General features: G+C 33.7%; 1 protein-coding gene across 16 annotated transcripts in view; it reads right to left on the reverse strand.

Annotated features, from left to right (window-relative positions):
- Dg (Dystroglycan) overlaps positions 1-26665 on the reverse strand; it is a 512976-nt gene that overhangs the window by 60752 nt on the left and 425559 nt on the right. For all 16 annotated transcript variants that reach the window (XM_073955149.1, XM_073955142.1, XM_073955152.1 and 13 more), the window contains one exon: positions 9778-10478. In XM_073955149.1, the coding sequence (XP_073811250.1) occupies positions 9778-10140 (363 nt within the window). In that variant the 5' untranslated portion in view covers positions 10141-10478. The remainder of the gene's footprint in view (positions 1-9777; positions 10479-26665) is intronic.

Genomic DNA, 26665 nt, shown 5'->3' on the forward strand with positions numbered 1-26665 from the left:
ATAGAAATTGTTGTTATCGACAACTGTTTCTATAGAAATTGTTGTTATCGACAACTGTTTCTATAGAAATTGTTGTTATCGACAACAGTTTCTATAGAAATTGTTGTTATCGACAACAGTTTCTATAGAAATTGTTGTTATCGACAACAGTTTCTATAGAAATTGTTGTTATCGACAACAGTTTCTATAGAAATTGTTGTTATCGACAACAGTTTCTATAGAAATTGTTGTTATCGACAACAGTTTCTATAGAAATTGTTGTTATCGACAATTGTTGTTATCTGACAATTGTTGTTATCGACAATTGTTGTTATCTGACAATTGTTGTTATTGTTGTTATCGACAACAGTTTCTATAGAAATTGCTTTTATCGACAACAGTTTCTATAGAAATTGTTGTTATCGACAACAGTTTCTATAGAAATTATTGTTATCGACAACAGTTTCTATAGAAATTGTTGTTACCGACAACAGTTTCTATAGAAATTGTTGTTATCGACAACAGTTTCTATAGAAATTGTTGTTATCGACAACAGTTTCTATAGAAATTGTTGTTATCGACAACAGTTTCTATAGAAATTGTTGTTATCGACAACAGTTTCTATAGAAATTGTTGTTATCGACAACAGTTTCTATAGAAATTGTTGTTATCGACAACAGTTTCTATAGAAATTGTTGTTATCGACAACAGTTTCTATAGAAATTGTTGTCGCTATCGCTATTGTCGTTATCGACAGCTATTGTCGCTATCGACAGCTTTTTTCATCAGAAATTATGTTACTTTTCTATATATCTACATATTTTCTATGACAAATTCTCATACCCAAAAAGGTTGAATTTTCTGTGGAAAATCTTTTCAAATGGTTTCCATATCAGTTTTCTCACAAAACCGAAACTCACAAGGTTTCGAATCAAATTTTGATAATTCTGTGATTTGAAAGAATTTTCCAGCTAATCAATTAAGCCCACCCCATAGTGCTGTCTGCACAAACATTTGTAGGATATCTTTCAAATGTATCGGATATCAAATCCCCGGTATAATAGGGGGTGTTCACAATGGAATATGATATTTTTTCTCAAATTCTTACTAAAATTTCAATTATAAGGCAAGAAGTTGTTTAAAAGGCCGAACAAAAAAGATGAATGAATGGTAGACAGGTATAATAATGTGTGGGTCGGCCAAGGAAAAGAGGGGTTTGACAGGCGTAAGTTAACAAAGACAGCCGATGATGATTATGATGAGGACCGCCGTACGACGACAGCATAACAAAGACATGGCTTGTTTATAAAAGGAGGAGTGAAAGCAAGAACAAACATCAGCATAAAGGCAGCAAAGTGCACCATACAAAAATGCAACAACAAAAAGAAAAACAACAACTACAACAATAGACCAAGTAACGTAACACAAACATAGTTTCTTAAAGACCCTCTACTAAGGAAGAAAGACAAAAGCACTGAATGTCTAAAAGGAAATATAAGAGAAAGAAAAACGTCCGAACCAAATCACCCTGGCAACGAAGAAGAAGGCCAATTCTGTCAGAACTTCCAATGCATACCATGATCAACCAAACCGTCTGTCCATAGTCCAATATTGCAGATGCAAGAGATGCTGTAATGGATTTACATGATGCACGTATGGTGCATCATCTTGTTGTTGTTGCCGTATGTTTTTATAAGGCAAACAAACAATGAGAGTGGTTGATGGTGATGAAGTTGAAGTTGAAGTCAGCCATGCAACCAAATCATCAAAACAGCCAACAACAACAAATACAAGGTGCATGCATCATGGTGTTGTTGTTGCTGTTTGCATTGTGTGTACTGCCAGTAGGAAATCATTTAGATGGTAAATTGCGGTAAAATGGTCATAAAATGTTCTCTTTTTTGATTCTTTTTATTATTCATCTTGCGTGAATAGCATTTCACTAAGGCTGCAGCATCATTGCATCCTGATTCCGATATCAGTACCAACGCATCATTTCTTCTTCATCTTAAAACAGACGAACGAGCCCAGAATTTTTAATGTACAACATCGACTTAGCCTCTGTTTACAGAACAAACAGACAAAACAACATTGCGTGAATATGATTGATGATGCGTGCCTCATTGTTGTTGTTGCAGTTGCATTTAAACAAAGTTAACATTTGTTTGTTGTAGCAGTTGTTGTTGTTTTCACAATCAAATAACAAAAAGGCCGTTAACATCATCATGAATAGGTCCAGTCAAAAAGTGATGCGATTAAAAATTCTAAGGAGGGCGGTTCAAAGATTATTTGCTGCTAGCCATAATTAATTACTTTCGGTTATAACAAAGACTTTGGATATTACACTGATGTTTGGCAATTCAAAAGAAATGCATGTTAATTCTTTGGATTTTGAGAGATATTGGATAACACGGCACAGTTGGATGGTACAGAAATGTTTGTGTGAATAACTTTTTGTTATGAGATAAATTTTTATTGATATTTCCATTATCGACAACAATTTCTATAGAAGTTATTGTTATCGACAACATTTTCTGTAGAAATTGCTGTTATCGACAATATTTTCTATAGAAATTGTTGTTATTGATAATATTTTCTATAGAAATTGCTGTTATCGAAAACATTTTCTCTAGAAATTCTCGTTATCGACAACTTTTTTAATAAAAATTGTCGTTATCGGTAATATTTTCTGTAGAAATTAATGTTATCTATCGACAACATGTTCTATAAAAGTTAATGTTATCGGCAAAATTTTCTATTGAAATTGTTGTTGTCGACAAAACTTTCTGTAGAAATTGTTATCGACAACAGTTTTTATAGAAATTATCGTTAACGATAATATTTTCTAAAGAAGGTAGTTTTAGCGACAGCATGTTCAATAGAAGTTATTTTTATCGACAAATTTTTCTATACAAATTGTTGTTATCGACCCTATTTGTAAGGAAATTGTCGTTATCGACAACTTTTTTAATACAAATTTTCGCTATCGATATTTTCTGTAGAAGTTAATGTTATCGACAACATTTTCTATAGAAGTTAATGTTATCGACAAAATTTTCTATTGAAACTGTTGCTGTCGACAACATTTTCTGAAGAAATTGTTATCGACAACAGTTTTTATAGAAATGATCGTTAACGATAATATTTTCTAAAGAAGCTAATTTTAGCGACAACATGTTTAATAGAAGTTATTTTTATCGACAACTTTTTCTATACAAATTGTTGTTATCGACCCTATTTTGTAAGGAAATTGTCGTTATCGACAACTTTTTTAATAGAAATTGTCGTTATCGATATTTTCTGTAGAAGTTAATGTTATCGACAAAATTTTCTATTGAAATTGTTATTGTCGACAACATTTTCTGTAGAAATTGTTATCGACAAAAGTTTTTATAGAAATTATCATTAACGATAATATTTTCTAAAAAAGTTAATTTTATCGTAAACATGTTCTATAGAAGTTATTGTTATCGACAAATTTTTCTATACAAATTGTTGTTATCGACCCGATTTTGTAAGGAAATTGTCGTTGTCGAAAACAATTTCTAGAGAAATTGTTGTTATCCACAACATATTCTATATAAATTATATTTATCGACTACATTTTCTATAGAAAATTTTCTACAGAAATTATTGTTATCGACAACATTTTCTTTAGAAATTATTCAATTTTCTATAGAAATTGTTGTTGCCGACAACATTTTCTATAGAAATTGTTGTTGCCGACAACATTTTCTATAGAAATTGTTTTTCTTGATAATATTTTCTGAAGAAGTTATTGTTATCGACAAACTTTTCTTTTGTAAGGAAATTGTCGTTATCGAAAAAATCTAGAGAAATTGTTGTTATCGACAATATTTTCTATATAAATTATATTTATCGACTACATTTTCTATAGAAATTTTTGCTAACGACAACATTTTCTACAGAAATTGTTGTTATCGACAGCATATTCTATAGAAATTAGTGTTATCGACAACATTTTCTATAGAAATTGTTTTTGTAGATAATATTTTCTACAGATGTTAATGTTATCGACATGTTCTATAGAAGTTATTGTTATCGACAACATTTTCTATAGAAATTGTTGTTAAAGACGACCATCTCTATTATAGTTGTTGTTATCGACATTTTCTATAGAAATTGATGTAATCGATGACATTTTCTACGGAAACTGTTATTATTCAGAACATTTTCTATAAATGTTGTCGACTACATTTCCTATAGACATTTTTGCTATCGACATTTTCAATAAAAGTTTTTGTTATCGATAACATTTTCTATAAAAGCCATTTCCATTTTCTATGGAAATTGTTGTTACCGACACCAATTTCTATAGAAATGTTTGGTATCGACACCATATTCTATTGAAATTGTTGTTATCGAACCCATTTTCTATAGAAAAAATATGCTATTGACAGCACTTTTATTAAAAATAGTTGTTATCGACACTATTTTCTATGAAAATTGCTGTAATCGGCACCAATTTCTATAAAACTGTTGTTATCGAAACCATTTTCTATAGAAATTGTTGTTATCGATGCCATTTTCTATGGAAATTGTTGTTATCGAACCCACTTTCTATAGAAAAAATGATATCGACAACACTTTCAGTAAAAATTGTTGTTATCGACACCATTTTCTATTGAAAGTGTTGTTATCGGCACTATTTTCTATGGAAATTATTGTTATCGACACCATATTCGATAGAAATTTATCATATCGAATCCATTTTCTATAGAAATTGTTGTTATCGACACCATTTTCTATGGAAATTTTTGATATCGAACCCATTTCTGTTAAAAAAAATTATATCAACAACACTCAGTAAAAATTTTTGTTATCGATAACATTTTCTACAGAAATTGTTGTTATCGACACCATTTTCTATTGAAAGTGTTGTTATCGGCACTATTTTCTATGGAAATTATTGTTATCGACACCATATTCGATAGAAATTGTTCATATCGAATCCATTTTCTATAGAAATTGTTGTTATCGACACCATTTTCTATGGAAATTTTTGTTATCGAACCCATTTCTGTTAAAAAAATTATATCAACAACACTCAGTAAAAATTTTTGTTATCGATAACATTTTCTACAGCTATTTTACATTCTGAGTATAAAGAAAGCTAATATTTTCTATAGAAATTGTTGTTATCGACACCATTTTTTATGGAAATTGTTGATATCGAACCCATTTTCTACAGAAATTGTTGTTATCGAACCCATTTCTATAGAAAAAATTATATCGACAACAATCAGTATAAATTGTTGTTATCGATAACATTTTCTAAAGCTATTTTATATTCTGAGTATAAAGAAAGCTAATATTTTCTATAGAAATTGTTCTTATCGAACCCATTTTCTATAGAAATTGCTGTTATCGATATCATTTACTATATAAATTGTTGTTATCGAACCCATTTCTATAGAAAAAATTATATCGGCAACAATCAGTATAAATTGTTGTTATCGATAAAATTTCTAAAGCTATTTTATATTCTGAGTATAAAGAAAGCTAATATTTTCTATAGAAATTGTTTTATCGACACCATTTGCTATAGAAATTGTTGTTATCGATGCCATTTTCTATGGAAATTGTTGTTATCGAACCCACTTTCTATAGAAAAAATGATATCGACAACACTTTCAGTAAAAATTGTTGTTATCGATAACATTTTCTACAGAAATTGTTGTTATCGACACCATTTTTTATGGAAATTGTTGTTATCGATACCATTTTCTATAGAAATTGTTGTTATCGAACCCATTTTCTACAGAAATTGTTTTTCATATAGAAAAAATTGCTAATTACAACACTTTCGGTAAAAATTGTTGTTATCGATAAGATTTTCTACAGCTATTTTACATTATGAGTATAAAGGAAACTAAAATGTTTCTCCCGGTGGACATAGTTTTCTGGCTATAATTATGAACGCTTTTTATGATGAATTTACCTTTCCCTTACAACTTCTACTCCATCACAAGTTATCAAATTAAACAGAGGCGTAGTTTGTATAACAAAACTAATCAAAAGAAGAATCATAAAAAGAAAATTGCGTTATCTTTTAATCTAAACTATTGTGAAGATGAGATAATGATAATGGAAATGAGGCTTTTGAAGAGAGCCGGCTGAAATCTCATCTCATAATGATCATTAAAATCATAATAATTTTCCACAGATGAACGGCATAAATGTAACAATTTTCAAAGAAAGATATATAACAAAAACAAAACGTTCCGTATACATACATATTTACACATTTTAAATGTAACAAAATGTGTTTTATGATTTTTATGTTGCTGCTGCTGCTTTTGTTGTTGCATCCGAGAGATGAGTGGTTGGTTGGCTGACTGACTTTGCTTTTGATTTAGCCAAACCAACTAGACTTTTTTATGTCTGTGTGTATTGTAAGAGTCATTGCGGTCCAATGATGATGAAAGCATGCTGGGCAAAAAGATAAGATTCTCTTTTATTTTGTTCTTTGAATTTTTCTTCTTTTTGTGTTGGGGGAAAATCTTCTTCTGCCAATAACTTGAAAAAAGAAGAATAGTTTGCTTTTATGTGGTTTGGCCATAAAAGTAACAGCAAATATAGAGAAGAGCAACAAATAATGTTCCGAAGACTTTGGAGTGTAAGAAAAGTTAATAGCTCGGGGCGAGAGAGGAAGAATCTTTCATGATATGTTAGGTAATTCAATATTAAATAGGTGATAAATGGAGCCTAGAGGAAGTTGTGTATAGTGCTAAGTAAATGCACACTGTGGAATAGTTATTTAGAGGAAGATACCCCATTGGGTGGAAAGAAATTCAGTTGGAGTTAAAAGAACTGTGAAGTGACAAAGACATAATTAGTCTACACAACGCAATAAACTTACAAAGTTAATATTTACTAAAGCATAATCGACAATATTTTCAATAGAAATTATCGTTATCGACAACTGTTTCTATACAAATTTTTGTTATCGACAACATATTTTAAAGAAAATGTTTATACCAATAACGTTTTTGACAACATATTCTATAGGAATTGTTGTTAAAGACAACATATTGTATAGAAATTGTTGTTATCGAACACAGTTTCTATAGAATTTGTAGTTATCGACAATATATTCAACAGAAATTGTTGCTATCGACAAGATTTGTTCTACAAATTGTCATCGACTATATCTTCTTTAGAAATTGATGTTATTGTCCAAAGTTGCTATAGAAATTATTGTTATCGACAACAAATTGTTGCTATCGACAACAAATTGTTGCTATCGACAATTGTTTCTAAAGAAATTGTTGTTATCGACAGTTGTTTCTAAAGAAATTGTTATAATTAACAACAGTTATCGACAACAGTTTCGGTAGAATTTGTTATCGATAATTGTTTCTATATACATTGTCGTTATCGCCAACTGTTTCTATAGAAATTGTTGTTATCGACAACAGTTTCTTTAGAAATTGTTGTTATCGACAACAGTTTCTTTAGAAATTGTTGTTATCGACAACAGTTTCGGTAGAAATTGTTGTTATCGACAAAAGTTTCGGTAGAAATTTTTGTTATCGACAACAGTTTCGGTAGAAATTTTTGTTATCGACAACAGGTTCTATAGAAATTTTTGTTATCGACAACAGTTTCGGTAGAAATTTTTGTTATCGACAACAGTTTCGGTAGAAATTGCTGTTATTGACAACAGTTTCGGTAGAAATTGCTGTTATTGACAACAGTTTCTTTAGAAATTGTTGTTATCGACAACAGTTTCTTTAGAAATTGTTGTTATCGACAACAGTTTCTTTAGAAATTGTTGTTATCGACAACAGTTTCGGTAGAAATTGTTGTTATCGACAAAAGTTTCGGTAGAAATTTTTGTTATCGACAACAGTTTCGGTAGAAATTTTTGTTATCGACAACAGGTTCTATAGAAATTTTTGTTATCGACAACAGTTTCGGTAGAAATTGCTGTTATTGACAACAGTTTCGGTAGAAATTGCTGTTATTGACAACAGTTTCTTTAGAAATTGTTGTTATCGACAACAGTTTCGGTAGAAATTGCTGTTATTGACAACAGTTTCGGTAGAAATTGCTGTTATTGACAACAGTTTCTTTAGAAATTGTTGTTATCGACAACAGTTTCTTTAGAAATTGTTGTTATCGACAACAGTTTCTTTAGAAATTGTTGTTATCGACAACAGTTTCGGTAGAAATTGTTGTTATCGACAAAAGTTTCGGTAGAAATTTTTGTTATCGACAACAGTTTCGGTAGAAATTTTTGTTATCGACAACAGGTTCTATAGAAATTTTTGTTATCGACAACAGTTTCGGTAGAAATTGCTGTTATTGACAACAGTTTCGGTAGAAATTGCTGTTATTGACAACAGTTTCTTTAGAAATTGTTGTTATCGACAACAGTTTCTTTAGAAATTGTTGTTATCGACAACAGTTTCTTTAGAAATTGTTGTTATCGACAACAGTTTCGGTAGAAATTGTTGTTATCGACAAAAGTTTCGGTAGAAATTTTTGTTATCGACAACAGTTTCGGTAGAAATTTTTGTTATCGACAACAGGTTCTATAGAAATTTTTGTTATCGACAACAGTTTCGGTAGAAATTTTTGTTATCGACAACAGGTTCTATAGAAATTTTTGTTATCGACAACAGTTTCGGTAGAAATTTTTGTTATCGACAACAGTTTCGGTAGAAATTGTTGTTATCGACAACAGTTTCTATAGAAATTGTTGTTATCGACAACAGTTTCTTTAGAAATTGTTGTTATCGACAGCAGTTTCTTTAGAAATTGTTGTTATCGACAGCAGTTTCTTTAGAAATTGTTGTTATCGACAACAGTATCTATAGAAATTGTTGTTATCGACAAAAGTTTCTTTAGAAATTATTGTTATCGAGAGCAGTTTCTTTAGAAATTGTTGATATCGACAACAGTTCCATTAGAAATTATTGTTATCGACAACAGTTTCTTTAGAAATTGTTTTTATCGATAACTGTTTCTACATAAATTCTATTTATCGCCAATTGTTGTTATCGACAACAGTTTCTTTAGAAATTGTTGTTGTCAACAACAGTTTCTATAGAAATTGTTGTTGTCAACAACAGTTTTTATAGAAATTGTTGTTATCAAAACCAGTTTCTACAGAAATTGTTGTTATCGACAACAGTTTCTGTAGAAATTGTTGTTATCGACGACAGTTTCTTTAGAAATTGTTGTTATCGGTTGCATTTGCCATGGAAGTTTTTGTTATCGACAACTGTTTCTATAGAAATTGGTGTTATCGACAACAGTTTCAATATAACTTTTTGTTATCGACAACAGTATCAATAGAAATTTTTGTTATCGACAACATGTTCTATAGAATTTTTATTTATCGATAAAATTTTAATGGAAAACGTTGTTATCAAAATTTTCTACAGAAATAATTGTTATCGACAACATTTGCTATAGAAATTGTTGTTATCGGTATCGATATTTCTATAGATATATTTGTTATCGGTAACATTTGATATGGAAATAATTATCTCTGACAAGAAAATCAAATTATCGATAACAATTCCGTTGGATATTGTCACCAGTTTAACTTTTAATTAAAATAATTCCCCCACAACACCTTGAAATTGTTTTCTAAACCCCCCCAAAAATGCTATTCATCGAAAAAACCAGGTCAAATTTCTAATTGCAGACAAGGACTGGTTCTTTTTTTACAAAATTTAATTAAAAAATCGCTTGCGTATGAGAGTGTGTGTGTGTGTTTGTGTCTGGCCTTTAAATACCTTACTCTAGCACGTTTGTACTCACCTGTGAATCATTAAAATTAAAATCTCTTTCAGCATTTGAAATTACAGGATGCAGCACCAATAGCAGTACAAAACTGTATAGCACTAAAGGATGTGTTGTTGTTTTTGTTAGGTTGCACCAGCGTCGCGTTGTCCTTGATGATGTCGACGATGGCGATGTTGATGGTGATGATGAATATGGCGATGACGCTGACATCATTGTGTTTGTTGTTGTCGATGGCATCATCGACAACTTCCTTGTCCCCGTCCTCGTTTTAGTTGTGGTGGAACTGCTGCAGTTGCAGTTATGGCTGTGACAATTTTTGTCTATATCTGTGGCGTCGCTAAATTTTGTCGCTAAACGCGATTTTAATTTGGCCACCATCAAAAGAAGACGTCTTCTGCACTTTGTTTAGGTGCGTGTGTGCAAAGCAACTCTATGCAACTAAATTGTTGTTGCAAACTTGTCGTAAATTTAAAATACTAAAAATAATTTGAATACTTCTTGGTTTTTTTTTGGTAGTCGTAAAAAACTAAAAAACAAATCGTCTTAAGTCGTAGAAGACTTTAACGCCAAAGTCTTGTTGCACTTTTTGAGGTTGTTAGCAGTGTTGTTTTCTGTTGTTGTTGTTGGTTATTAGTCAGACACCGAACGAAATAAAAAGACCAGGGTAGGCTAGCACTAAAAAATTGCTGGCTAATAAATTCCAAAAGTTACTTCATCTGCAAAGAGAGGGGAAAGAAGAAGAAAACAAAAAACAAATAAATATTTTGTAAGACATTTTGAATTAAAAGCAGAAAAAACATGTTAATTTCAGTGACATAAAACATGCGGAGAGAGATACAATCACTACAGCTTAAACTAGAAGTTGTTCAATCAAGACAAAATATTACAAAATCATATTTTTGAGAGACGGTGGAAGGAGGTGAAATGGCACATGTAAAGCATTGTGGACGATGATAATTTAATATTAAAAATGTTGTGGAACATAATATTTTGCCTAAAAAAATTATTTGGAACCAAATATTATGGAAAAGAATATTTTCCATAGAGGATATTGTGGAAATGTTAAATCCTAATATTTTCCGTAACATTTTCATAGGAAAAATATTATTATTACCCCCAAAACCACAGTAACATAAATAATTCAATTTATTTTCAAATGAGATAACAGATTTCGGAATAAAAAACACAATATTGACTGACAACTTAAATCTATTCGCAAGATTTAAGAAAATCCCAAACAAAAAATCAAACGAAAAAATCTATGCCACTGCATATGATGACGCCGCCGCCATGTCTTACTCCATGCTACTCAATCATAAATGCCAAAAACAAAATTAAAAATATTTAAAAATTATTTAGATACTCAAAAAAAACTGTCATTTAATTAGATTTTAAATGAAAGATAATAATTACAAAATTATGCGGTGGGCTTAGTTGTGAGGTAGGGCTGGCTGACCTGATTTTTGTTTTTTTTTTTTTGTTAATTTTCATTGGAAACTTTGTGGCATATCACCAGCAACACCACAACCATCACCACTTAGCTTATCTTAAAAGAAAGTTATGCTGTTGTTGTTACAGCGGTATTTTCTATTTTGGCCCGGGTAACAACAGTAGTACAACTCTTTTTTCAAACGGCAAGAAGAGTGTCACAATTATTTTATCTGAATTTAAAAATGGTATTTTTGTGGTAGATTTCATTTACCACGTTTTTGTAGCCGCGTTATCAGCGGCAGCTGAATGTGAGTAATTCATGAATACCTCTTTTTAACCAACAACTGATAAAAAAAGGTTGAATGTGGGTCAATGTTCAAAAACATTCCAATGGCCCGAAAATGTTTAACCAAAAAACAGTTGTATAAATATTTTATTCAAAAAAATGTTTTATAGAAGAAAATTGCTTTTTTCAATAAAGGAAAACATTTTGTTTTCTATAGAAGAAACTCTTGGAATTCTATGGGGAGAACTGTTGGTCTTCTAAATGAAAACATCTTGGAGTTCTTAAGGGAGGCCGACCTCCAGGTCTTACATATATACAGTTCTTCAATATGACCACTTCCAGGTCTTCTATAGAGATATGTCTAGGGTCTTCTCTTAGGATAACCTCACGGTATTGCAAAGGACAACCTTTAAGTCTTATATAGAAAGACCTCCAAAACCTTCTTATATGAGATGACCTCCATGTCTTCTGTAGGGTCACTTTTAGGTCTTATATGTGAAGACCTGTAGGTCTTACATAGAAAGATTTCCAGTTCTTGTATTGAAAGAAACTTGGAGGTTTTTAGGAATACGTCCAGTTGTTCTATAGAAATACCAGCAGGTCTCTTATAGGAAGACCTTCTGGCCTTCTATGGTAAGAACTTTAAGTCTTATATAGGAAGACCCCCAGTTCTTCTATAGAACATCTAAAAGAAGAACCTTCAGGTCTTCTATAGAAAGAAGACCTCTAGTTCTTCTCTACAAGAAGACCTCCAGTTCTTCTACAGAAAAACTTCCTCCGCTTCTTCTACAAGAAAGAAAGACATCCAGCTCTTCTACTGAATGACTTCCAGGTCTTCTATAGGAAAACCCCAAATTCTTCTATAGGAAGACCTCCAATTCTTCTATAGGAGGACACAGTTCTCATAAAATAGAAAGACCTCCAGGTCTTCTATAGGAAGACCTACAGTCCTTCTTTAGAAAATCTCCCATATTTTCTATAGAAGGACTTCTAGGTCTTCTACAAGTAGATCTCCAGGTCTTCTATAAGAAGATGTTCAGGTCATCTATATGAAGAACTCCAGGTCTTTTTTAGGGAGACCTCCATGTCTCCTTCCATAGGAAGACCTCCAGGTCTTCTATAGGAAGACCCCCAGGTCTTTTATAGGAAGACCTCCAGGACTTCTATAGAAAGACCTCCAACTCTTCTATAGGAAGACCCCCAGGTCTTCTATAGGAGGACCTACAGGTCTTCTATTGGAAGACCTCTAGGTCTTCTATAGGAAGACTTCCAGGTTTTCTATAGGAAGACCTGTAGGTCTTCTATGGGAAGACCTCCAGCTCTTCTATGGGAAGACCTCCAGGTCTTCTATGGGAAGACCTCCAGGTCTTCTATAGGAAAAACCTCCTGGTTTTCTATAGGAAGACCTCCAGGTCTTCTATAGGAAGACCCCCAGGTCTTCTTTAGGAAGACCTCCAGGTTTTCTATCGGAAAACCTCAAGGTTTTCTATAGGAAGACTTCCAGGTGTTCTATAGGAAGACCTACAGGTCTTCTTTCGGAAGACTTTCTGGTCTTCTACGGGAAGACCTCCAGGTCTTTTGTAGGAGGTCCTCAAGGACATGTATAGGCAGATTTCCAGGTCTTTTATAGGAAGACCTACAGGTTTTCTATAGGAAGACCTACAGGACTTCTATAGGAAGACCTACAGGTCTTCTATAGGAAGACCTACAGGTCTTCTATAGGAAGATCTACAGGTCTGCTGTAGGAAGACCTACAGGTATTTTATAGGAAGACCTCTAGGTCTTCTATAAGAAGACCTCCAGGTTTTCTATTGGAAAACCTCCAGGTATTCTATAGGATGAACTCCAGGTCTTCTATAGGAAGACCTCCAGGTCTTCTATAGGAAGAACTCCAGGTCTTCTATAGGAGTACCTCCAGGTCTTCTATAAGAAGACCTCCAAGTATACTATAGGAAGACTTCCAGGTATTCAATAGGAAGACTTCCAGGTCTTCTATGGAAAGACCTCCAGGTGTTCTATGGGAAGACCTCCAGGTGTTCTATAGGAAAACCTCCAGCTCTTCTATAGGAAGACTTTCAGGTTTTCTATCGGAAAACCTCCAGGTCTTCTATAGGAAGACTTCCAGGTCTTCTATAGGAAGACCTCCAGGTCTTCTCTCGGAAGACTTTCTGGTCTTCTACGGGAGGTCCTCAAGGGCATGTATAGGCAGATTTCCAGGTCTTTTATAGGAAATTTAAAATACTAAAAATAATTTGAATACTTCTTGGTTTTTTTTGGTAGTCGTAAAAAAACTAAAAAAACAAATCGTCTTAAGTCGTCGATTGTTTGGCAGCTCTGCCTCTTGGTATTCTATATGAAGAACTCCTGGTTTTCGAAGACACTTTGGTCGCATATAGGAAGACTATTTGGTATTCTGTAGGTATACCTTTTAGTCTTCTATAGGAAGACATTTTGGTCCTCTATGGGAGGACCTATAGGTCTACTATAGAAGAAAATCCTGGTATTCTAAAAGAAGACCTATTGGTCTTCTGTATCCGGCATCTTGGTTTTCTATACGAAAACCTATTGGTCTTCAATGGGAAGACCTTATTGTATTCTATATCGACACCTCCAAATAATAGTATGCTAAGTCTAAAAAGTGAGTTTTGCAGGAGAAGCTCTCAAAGTTTGGAAATTTTTTTGAACTTCAGTACTATGCTAAGTCAATATTCGTTTATAACTTCTGTTCGGATTGACCGATCATTACCAAAATTAGACAGAATTTATGTTAAAGGACGTTCGACACCTCCAAATAATAGTTTGCTAATTCTGAAAAGCGAGTTTTGCAGGACAAGCTCTAAAAGTTTTTGAAATTTCTTTGACCTTCAGTACTATGCTAAGTACATATTTGTTTATAACTTCTGTTCGAATTGTCCGATCATTGCCAAAATTTGACAGAATTTAAGTTAAAGGACGTTAAATATAAAAATGTAAAGAACTTGAAAACATGCTAAGTCGACATAGCATACTATTGTTTGGAGGCGTCGATATGGTCTTTTGGTCTTCTACATGTCATATGCAGGAAGATTTCCAGGTCGTCTGAAGACCTGGTCTAGGTCGTTTAGAAAGACCTGGTCCAGGAAATTTATGAAGACCTCCAAGGAAGACCTGGGTTTTCTACAAAAACACCTTTTGATCATCTACACACAGAGAAGAGATATTGTTGGAACAATCATATTCTAAGAGCAAAATAGCGTATTTTAAAAATCTGAAAATATATATTGTTGTTTCAACCATATATTTTTTATTAGCAAACATGATGACACAAAATATATTGTTGCGCCAACAATACATATTTTAAGAATTTTAAAATACACTATTTTGCTCTTAGAATATGATTGTTTCAACAATATTTTTTCTCTGCGTGTAGAGGGGAGTTCTAAGTCTTCTTGGTCTCCTATAGTAAGATCTTTTGACCTTATGTAAGGAGACTTTTTGGTCTTCTATAGGAAGAACTCCTGCAGACCAAGGAATTTTCCTTTAGATGTCTAAGAGGATTAAGTGTCATTACCACTCAATATTGAAACATTTTGACAATATACAAGCTAAGTGAATGGAATGTTTTCTCTACTATATATCTCCTAATTTAAGAACCCCTTCGATAACACATATTTCAAATGTTAAGTATTACTTATTGTGAAGGTTATAAGCCTTCGTTTTATTTGCTGTTATAATTACTTATCATTTTAGCTCTCTGTCATAATATAAACTCTTCACCTTTATAAAATTACAAACAAAAAATATTTCTATAAAACAGTACACAGAAATATAAATAAGTTGGATTTGCCATTCTGACCTCTGACAAATCCACTGCTAATGAGCAGCTGCCTTCATTTGTTTACCAAATGCTGCTGCGTAATTCCCTATTTAATCTCTATTGAAATAGAAAAATAAAAACATTTTGAAATATTCGACAGCTTTTGCATTCAGAATATTATTGATTCCACCCATGTCAATAATCAAGGGGTATTTGTTGGACAGACAGTTCCGAAAGCCACTACTACAATGGATGGCTTGACATTTTCAATAGGTGAACTGAAATGTTTCCATAGAATGAATAATTGTGCACAAATGCTTAGAATTCATCTGGTTTCGATTTGGAATTGACAGTAATAATCAACAGCCTCTAGGCTTGGGTGGTGGAATTATGCAAAAAGCGAACACAACATGTAGAATACCCCCCGCCGCCAACATTTCCTCAAACCACAACGTACTGCGACACATAATGATGACCTACATTAGGGAGTTTATTTAGGTAACAGGCAGCCAGGCAACAGCTGAATCAACTAGCGTTTTGTATGTGTTTTGCATTGAAGCGAATAAGTATTTGCTTTTGATGGACAAACTGACCAATGACCCGGAATTTAGAGAGTTTACATCCGTCCGTCCGTCCAATGTTCATAGAAGTTTATCACTATTCATCTCCTCCACATAACGCGTAAGAGAAGTAGCATGTATGTGTGCATGTAAACAATTATAAACATTTTTGAATGACCATGAACGTCGTCGTTCAGTTCAGTTCATCCCTTTTTACGTGAAATAGCCGAACGAGAACAAGGCTATAAAACAAATGTTTTCAACATAAAACCAAATAAACCATCTGTTAGGATGTGAGGTTATATTTTTGACAGCTTGCATTGAGTGGACTGTCTGACTGACCATTGTTGGAAGATGGGACATGTGCAAAGCATAGCTGGATATGATGTGAATGCTTCAATGAATAGAAGACCGGATGAATGAATTGTTAGAAACAAAGGGAAGAGAGAGAAAGAGAAAAAGGGTATTTTTATGGCTACGCAAAACGTCCATCATTTTACGCTTTAAACATTCAAGCCGACTAAAAACTTGGAAGGATTTAAAGGTACATACAACTTATGTGCATATGTTGTAGAAGAGGGGGCGGACATGAACTAACTAAAAGTATTCACTCACATGCTCTGAAAGTATTAAAAGAAGTTTTTTAATGGTTAGCATATTTATTTCTTACTAAGTGAGGCCAAAGCGGACTATTTTGTAAGTGTTTCCAGGTATTCAACCGGGTGATGATAATTAAAATCTGTTCAGAGATTTTTTTGGGGGAAATATTCTACACTGGATTTTATAAAATGATTTAAGTGGAGAATACAAAGACGAGGACTTGGGATTTTATCTCAAGTTCAGCCAGTAGAAAGAACATCGATACGGATAAATAACTCACAGCAGAAATGTTTCGAACCCGATTAAACGTGTCAACCAAATAATGTACGATCTGACACATATCATGGAAAAGGTTAAATCACAGCATACAACAAAAACATACAAAAGACACAACAACGTAATCCCACGGCAGCAGATTCTTTGTACCGGATTGACCCGAAACCTAATTGGTTTCTTCCAGTGGATACTAACACAACATCAAACCTAAAGAGAACTAAAAACTTCCGCCAAGGAATTAATTGTCCACACCCTGCACTGTTTTCTGTGACGTATGAGATAAAAGATACCAAGCAATGGCCTGACCAGTTTTTACATGGCAAAGCCCAAGACATATCTTAATTCCTCTTTAATCTTAAGTGGACACTGAACTTGCCGTGGTATCATCTGGGGAGCTGCTTTTAACACCCGTTAAAGGTGGTGATCTTACACGTGACCATCTTACATCAGAACCCATCCCTCCAAAAATAACAATATCTACCTTTATCGCCAATTCCGAACGGTATATCATAAGACACCACTTGTAGAGAAGTTTTTATACCCTCAACCTTTAGGCTAACGAGGGTATATACACTTTGATGCGATAACGGTTTTAGACCACAAGTTTGGACGAAATTCGTTTCAGCCAATTTGGAGTCGATTTTAGCCATTTTGGACCGAATCGGCTGATCTGTTCGAGAGTTATCGTTCGCTCCAGCCACTAAACATGGTGCCATATGGGGTTTTTATAACTTTTGGGCCATTTCCTCAGGACTTGCCCCTGAAAAAACTTGTACCGTCGTAATGGGATAGGAGAGGAGGTCTTAAACTGCACTTTTTCGAGATTTTGTGTGGGAGGTACCAGAAGGAGTAAACCGATAGAGTCCGTATTTGAAACTGGTAGAAATTTTACGAACTTAAACTATGCAAAATTTCTACCAGGTTCCAATACGGACTCTATTGGGTTACTCCTGCTGGTACCTCCCACACAAAATCTCGAAAAAGTTTAAGTTTAAGTCCTCCTCTCCTATCCCATTACGACGGTACAAGTTTTTTCAGGGGCAAGTCCCTACGCACTGAGAAAATGGCCAGAAAGTTGTAAAAAACCCCATATGGCACCATATTTAGTGGCTGGAGCGAACGATAGCTCTCGAGCAGATCAGTCGATTCGGTCAAAAATGTGCCCTTCGTAATATTTTGTCCTAATGCAGTCTAACTTCGGAAATTTATATCGAAGCTACTCCTTGTGGTCCTGTTTAGAGCGATATAATGTTTTTCGTTCGCAAGTCCATGCATCCTGACGTAGTGATCCAAAAGCTCTAAATTATACGTAGATCAACTGAAATGACTGGTGGGCGCGATATCTATAGAAAATAAATGTCTCCCAAATATAAGATCCACTTCCAAAATGGTACCTCTTCCGCAACATTTTGAGTTTTAATTCAAATCCATATTTTTGTCGGCAAGTTCATACGCCTAAAAATACCACAAAATTCAGAAAACCTTCTAAATACATAATGATCTTGGTTGTTTGGCCGCTTCTCGCCATGTCTGTAGATGAAAGTTTAAACTAACACAGGCCGAGGGTATATCTCTGTTGGAAAAGCCGACACATACTTTTTTACTTGTTCATGACTGAAATACTCAGGAAATGTCGGCTACATACACACGCAGAGAAAAAAATATGATTGATCCAACAATATTCGAAGAGCAAAATATGTATTGTAAAGATATTGTTAGATTCAAATGTAGTATTGTGATTCCAACAATTGGGTTTTGTTAAATCCAAAAATAGTTGTTGTCAACTGGACAATAGTTCTCTCTTTTCTTCGACAATTTTTTCTCTTCTCTCGCTATTCGATGCCGTGTTGAAAAAAACAATTATGGTGAGTTTTGTTTGTATGACATGATGCCTTTATCTTTGTTTTTGTGTATATGTATACCAACAATGAGACTCTTGTTTTTATTTGTTTCTGTTTTGTTTCATTCTTCTATCTTCATTGTGCTTTGAGGTTTGGTGTTATACCGGAGTTTGTTATGGTGTTTAATTATTCCTTATGTTGTGGTGGGTGCTTGTGTCTTTTTGTTTGTCTTTGTTGTCAGCCAATGCAGCAAACCATGTATTGTGTTCATCAACGATTGCAATATTATACGCGACATTTATATCCAAGTTATGTGAAAAGTGTATATGAGAAGTATATACACTCAAATCAAAACTTTCTGGGCTGGATTTCTGGGTTGACAATACTTTTTGTAAACAAAATTAGATTATGATAGTTCCTACAATCGGTATTGTTAACGATTTTTACAATATTGCGGAAATTCAAAAGTTGTTTTTGTTTTCTATGTTTGGAACAAAAGATGGTATTTTTGGATTTGGATTACAATATTTGGAACCAAAACAGATATTTTTGTTTTGATTGCAACCTGAGTATCTTGTGTCCCGTCCACAAGTAGGGAGATAAGACTGGGTGCTCTAGCTGCAGGGGAATAAGTCTGCTCCTTATTGTTTATAAGATAGTGACAGGTTATAACCTATGGTCAACTAAATAATTGGGATATACCAATGCGGCTTTAGACCAGTCAAACCCGCAATTGACAACATATATATTTACCCTAGGGCAAATCCTGAAAAAGACTCAAGAGATGCCGATCGACATTTACCATCTTTTTGTCGATTATAAAGCAGCCTTTGATAGCCCTTTACGTTTAAAGGTGTTTCAAGTAATGTCTGAATTTGGTATCCCCGCAATGCCCATTCGGCTTTATAAGATGACTTTAAGTGATACCCGGTTGGTCCTCAGGTTAAATAGGAAAAAGCCTCTCCGAACATTTCAGTAACATAAGAGGTTTCAGACAAGGAGACGACAGACTTTCGTGTGTACTCTTCAGCACTCAGTTGAAAAAGGTTTTACGAGATGCAAACCTCAAAAAAATAGCATAATATACCACCAGCTGTATCGGCTATACAACGACATCAGGGGCCTAATTATGTGATTCGATATCGAGTTTTTTCGAACCGAGTACCCAAAGTTGGTATGATAACATTCGTTATCGAGTAAAATTATCGAGTTATCGATCAATTTTCTGCGAGACATTTCTCGCTGCTACATTACCAATCGTAAACAAGCAAAAGGAAAGAAAATGCAAGAAAAGTAATGTGCAAATTGAATCTTGCTTTCGTTTATGCAAAATACAGATAAATTAGTTAATAAATGTGAAGATTTCTGAACAAAGTAAGAATAATAATAAGTCGTGCGCCGCACCGCGATATTTGGAACATATAGCCAAAATTGTATATTCATGATCGCAAATCTATAGTCATGTAAATAAAATTTGATGAAAATAACATTTTCTATAAACAAAACTTACTATCATAGAGTTAAGGTTGTGATAGCCTTTTCTGTTAAAGAACATATGCTCATTTTCCGTTGGTTTTTGTAGGCCAAAATGGGTTCCGTCAACACATCCAATTACTAATATAATTTTGGTAAATTTTGCATGATATATTAAATATTATATACGAACCTCCAGGAATTCCATATTTGGTATAAAATGATTCCTTACATATAGTAGATTGCTCTGAAGAAAATCGTATATGTTGTGCGCATAGTTTTCGCTCCATTTCATTTACAACATGTTTAACAATTTTTGATGTAACACTCTGACACAGACCTAAAATTAAATCATTCCCTATAGTATATTGGAAACCGCCACTTCCCAAAAGGGACAACGTTGCTGCCAACTGCAAAATTGGGGGGACAGATTTTGAACTTTGGCACGAAAATTCCAAACAAGAAAGTACATAACGGAAAGCCTCTTTTGTCAGCCTGAATCTCTGTAGAAATCTGCGAAGAAATATAATATACATTTTAAATTGATCAATTTATGATTTATACTTTAAAACACATACGCAGCTTCCGGTAAAGATAAAGGTTCACTGTGTGAACGAATTTGTTTACGAATTAAATTAATGTTGTCATCTTCTTCGTTAGAAGAAGATAACAAGAATAACACAGATGGATCCATTTTATTATTTTATGTTCATTTCTTATAAAAATTGCGCCAACCAAGAATGTTTCTAATAATTCTGCCAAAACAACCGTACGTTTATTAAGGTAGATGCATTATCAATTGGTCTGTTCCAGTACTGCAAGAATCTACTAATTTTTACTATTTTTCCGATAACATAAAGGAAAAAATGTTATCGTAGTAAAAAATAGCAGCTTCTTGCAGGTTCTGGAACACAGAAAATATGTCACAACAATTTAAAAAAGGATTTCCAAACATTAATAATGTTCTTATTTTCTTACCACAACTTTATTCCGAAATTATTATTCAAAGTATTTTTCAAAAAATTTCACAAAAATTTACATTTTTTCATTCATAATAATGCTTTTTTCGTTTTTGTTTTAAAATAAATACTTTTTCGGCATCTACCTATAATTATGTTCCTTAAAGAAAATTTAGGCTTTCACAGTTCGATTACCGGTTTTCACAGTTCGATTACCGGTTACTATCGAAAAAATCGATAACAATGCTTAAACGTTTTCGATCGAGACTTATAATGCCGTTTCTTTATCGTGTCGAAAACAAATTCACGAGTAATTTCTCGATCGAATCGACTCACATAATTAGGCCCCAGTATAGTTAGGCGTATCGAAATACAACGATTACGTTGGCTAGGCCATGCCACTACAATGAGCAATGATAAACCCACTAAAAGAAGGCATATAAATATGGAGCGCATGGCGGTACACACAGAACTGGAAGGCCAAGGCTTCAATGGAGTAAACAAGTGAAAGACGAGAAACACGGTGTTAAAATTGGAAAAGTAAATCAACAAATACAGAGCAATGGAAATCTTTTCTAAGTTCGGCCTAGAGGACAAATGTTCTGTAGAGGGCCAGCTATGTAGGTAAGTAAACTGCTCTTAATGTAAATTTGTTGATCTTTCGTGAGGGAGATACCCGAAGTGTGGACCGATTGTCAACCTAAGTTTGAAAGAAATTGTATGATATTTAAAATTTTTCTAAATAGATTAATCTCTACCAAAGTTATCGTGCGCATCTGTCAGACAGACAGATATTCCGTGTTTAACGTGGGTACCTACCTTCCGGTCTATCCCCACGGTATTCACACAACACTGAGCGGATTACAAGCGACCAACCAACACCCGCTGCACTGCAGTGGGGTACACATGGAATTCTAGTATTTCTATGGCTTAGACAACCGGTTACAATGCAATTCCACATTCAAGTCGAAGATCTAGCCCCGATTGGATACAACCACAACCCCACAACGAGGAGGCCGACACCAACTACCATTTTAGACCAAAATACTACTTGTACCCGTGGTCCAAGAATTAAGTCTCCGGTTTGGTCCCCAAACGGAGCCGGGACTGGTGGTGCAGAGTCATACAGACAACTGAAATACACTGGCATTTTTCTGAGATTTTGAAGTAAAAACATACTTTATTAAAAAATTAATTGAAGTGGATGAGAATGTCTTAATTAAGGGTATGGTGTCACCGTAGTGTAATGGTAAGCCTTGCACTCTGCATGCCCGGGTTCGATAACCCTCAGTGATATTACCTAAGCATTTCAGCCATATAAAACTTCTTTAAAAGTGGTGGTTTATGAAACGTCGTTCGGACTCGACTATAAAAAGTAGCTAATATTAATCCCTTGTCTCATCGAAGTTGTTTGTTTTTGTTTGTCATATGGGTAGAAAAGAACAATATCATCCGTATACAATAGCAATTTCCCGTAGAGCTTCAGATTAGATAAATCGTTAAGGTAAAGTGTAAATAATAAGAAACCCAGCACGTTCCCTTGAGGAACATATTATGCTTCATTGACTAGACGACTCCTTTTATTCCATCAATTTGAACAAATTATTTCCTAACTGTAATATCGAAGTCTCACTTCCCCTTACACCGTAGTTATGCAAATTTTTGAAGCAGAATATTATGACCAACAAAGAGTAAATGCCGCTTCTTTTGCTCTTGAAATCAAACTGCATAGGATATAATTTGCCAGTCTCCTCCAGAAAATAGTTAAGGCATGAAAACTTTAAGAGATATTGTAAAATAAATAATTATTCCACAACTTTTCACTGCACTCAATATTTGAAAGTTTTTTAAAATTTTCTGATTTTTTTGTACTTTTTCTTATATAGATAAATTTATTGGGAATTTTAAATTTCGAACAATACCACTTGCTTCATGAAAACGAATTGGATAACACTGGTCAACACGACTTTTGTTTCAACCGAAGTTGTTGTTGTTTCTCAATGAAATCGGCGAGCTATTTTCAAATCTGGTCACGGGTTTTCTCCATCAGCTCTTGTTCTTCAGATATAGCTCAAAATCGGTTTTTACGAGTTTCACCCAGAATTTCGTTATTTTCGGATACAAACAAATATTTTTTTGCGGGTTTTTCGACACTAAAATATTAAGAAGATTTTATACGCTCGATACAAAACGCTTTTTGAAATAATTATGGCGAATATATATCAAAAAATAAAGAAAACATACGATGCATCTTGTAAAAATTGCATATTTTGAGTACTTTAAGCTGTAATTACGTCATCGGGGGAAGTCATAGGAGCTTCATATGGCATTCCGGATATGCTCAGGGTGTCAACTATCTAGTCCGGTATTCAAATATATAATATAAAGTTCATAGCGCCCACGATTCGCCCATAACCTAAAAATCGTCATGAAGACTGCTAAAGGGAAATTATTTACCTGTGATATCATTACCAAATATGCCATTTACTTTTCAATGGCAATCTTCATGACGATTTTTAGGTTATGGGCGAATCGTGGCGCTATGAACTTTATATTATATATTTGAATACAGGACTATATAGTAGACACCCTGAGCATATCCGGAATGCCATATGAAGCTCCTATGACTTCCCCCGATGACGTAATTACAGCTTAAAGTACTCAAAATATGCAATTTTTACAAGATGCATCGTATGCTTTCTTTATTTTTTGATATATATTCGCCATAACTATTTCAAAAAACGTTTTGTATCGAGCGTATAAACTCTTCTTAATATATTAGTGTCGAAAAACCCGAAAAAAAAATATTTGTTTGTATCCGAAAATATCGAAATTCTGGGTGAAACTCGTAAAAACCGATTTTGAGCTATATCTCAAGAACAAGAGCTGATGGAGAAAAACCGTGACCAGATTTGAAAATATCTCGCCGATTTCATTGAGAAACAACAACAACTTCGGTTGAAACATTCAACTTCTTCAATTTTGTTGAGCAGTGTAATCATTCCGCAATTTCTCTCCCAATTTTGGAAATATTTTTTCTGATTTTTTTGTACTTTTCTATAATTTTTCACAGATCAAATTTCTCCAAGTGATTTTTCTTCATTCCCAGCAAAAAAAGTCCTACCAAAATCATGGGTTTCGTAAGGGATTTTTGGCAGCCGTAACTACTCGCAAACCCCCTTTCTTCCCCATTATTTTTACAAGGGTTCCCATAGGATATTAGCTTATATTACACATTTTTTAATTTTTGAGTAAAGTATTTGGAGGAAGTATTAAAGAGAATTATTTAACTACATTGTTATACTTATTGTCCATTATATTTGAAAGTATAAAAATAATGAAATGAATGAAAGTATAAAAATTTAGCAATTTTCTGCATAGTTGTTGTTAAGTTTTAAGGTGTTGTTTAAGCGTTTAATCGTAGTTTTTGGCTGACAGTAAGAGTAACGGAATTCAGAAGAAGACGTTTATTTGTGTTTATTGAACGTTTATAGCATATTACGTCCAAAAATTTGGCTTATAAACAACATCTAGAAAAAACATCCTAGCGATCTTTTGTTTTTGAAATTTTTGACTAGAGCAATTCAACAATAAAAGATAAAATCGTTGCTTAATTTTTGTGGTTTTAAATTTTCGTATATAGTCTCTAACAAATTTTTGTAATGAACATCTTAACAATTACAAATTCTTTATAATGTTTGAAATTTGCAAAAAAAAACTATATCAACCATTTTTTATGAAATAATTTTTATGAAATAATTTCTGACACTGACACGGACGACACCGCAGTCCGTTGAGATTATTTGAAACTGGTCTCTTGCTACAAATTAGTAAATGTCTATTTTACAAAAAAGGATTTTTCTGTCGTATTTTTATGTTTTGTTCGACCTTTCGAATGTTAATAAAATCATGATTATTGAGTTCGAGGTCAATGTTTATATTTTATTTTTTTGCATATTATTTCTAATATTTCGAAATTACATTGAATTTCATCTTCAGGGATTTTTCTGTCGATTACTCTTTGAATTGTATTTTGCACATTAGAAATGTTCCTTTTTCCTTCTTCGGCAAAAGTTGATCGGAAACAGATTCTTCTTTCTTCAAAATCTCAACAAGTATCAGTCGACTTTGCTGACAGGAATATACCCTGAGCCTGTGTGAACTGAAACTTTCATTTATAGACAGATCGAATAGCGGCTACACAACCAAAATCCTTTAACCCAAAGCTATGTATTAGCCGATTTTCAGAATTGTGTAGCCATTTTCGGACGTATGAACTTGCCAACAAAATATGGATTTTATCATTGATCACAAGTGTTGCGGAGGAGGTACCTAAAGAAATGGATCAGGCCGACATAGTTCATTTTGAAATTAGATCTTATTTTGGGAGTCATTCCTTTTAAAAGATATTGCACCAACCAGTCATTTCAGTTCTTCACAGTACAATTGTCAGCTTTTTCAGGAAATATGGACTTGCCCACGAAAAAAAAAAATACCGCTCTAAACACAAGGAATGCCTTCAGTAAAAATTTCTAAGGATCCTCGAACAGACTTAAACTGCACTAAACAACTATTTCGAAGGTTTGTGAGGGATGTACCCAGTATGGTCTATTTTCGAGCTAAAACTAAGTTTGGACAAAATATTACTTAATCCAAAGTTTGGACCAGATCTTGAAATTTGGGGGAAAATACCAGAAGAAGTAGATCGAAAATCACCAACTTCGAACTTTATATAAGACTCGCAGAAATATTGCGATAAACAAATTTTGGACCAACCCAGTATCCGGTTCGAAAGTTTTCGAGCGCACCAGCCACTTCACAAGATGGCCGTAGGTATTCTTTACAACTTTCGGGCCACTTTCTCTGGAAGTATGGACTTGCCCCTGAAAAAAAACTTGTAATGTAATAATAGGTGCCCCGAGAACACTTGTTGCAGAAAAGCAAAGCGTTTCCAAAGAGGTCTTCTTATTTATTAATTTATTTATTTCATATTTTTATTTTACTTATAACTAAATTATTAGCATAAAGGAAGTGAAGCAATGACTACTGAGGTCTTAAGCTTACACAGGTATATTTACTAATTATCCAGAGAAGCCTTAAACTGCACTTCTCCGAAAATTTTTGAAATACTCTGTGGAAGGTTACCGAAAGAGTGGATCTATATGGTCCATTTTCTAAGTTGATTAAAATTTGGACAAAATATCACAAAGGCCAAATTTTAGACCGAATCGGTTGTTCGAGAATTATCGCGTTCTCCAGGCAGCCACCCAGACGGACGAACATAGCTAAGTCGACTCCAAGTTTTCTGAAACAGATTTCTTCCAAACACACTTTGACGCTAAAACCAGTATATTCATGGCACATTTTGACTAAAGCTGAGAGTATAAAAATGTAGATTGGGAAAAATTGTGCTCATGCTAAAAGAATGTATACATGTATAGACCTTAGATTGGCCGCCAGAATTTCATTTTAAAAGAATTCAAGACTGTTTGTCAGAGTTTTCTTAGTTCCTGATCAATTTATGAGAAGATCCACGATAGGAAACAAGAATTATTATAAGAGAAGTCCGACGATTGGACGCCAAAGGTGCTTGAATTTCATCATGAATAAACTCACAATTGCTCAGCATTAGTTCTCTAACAAGAAAACCACTTTGGACACCAAAATATATTTAGGGAAAT

Source organism: Musca autumnalis, unplaced genomic scaffold, assembly GCF_047663935.1.
Source record: "Musca autumnalis isolate F117 unplaced genomic scaffold, ASM4766393v1 scaffold_5, whole genome shotgun sequence".
NCBI classification, from domain to species: domain Eukaryota; kingdom Metazoa; phylum Arthropoda; class Insecta; order Diptera; family Muscidae; genus Musca; species Musca autumnalis.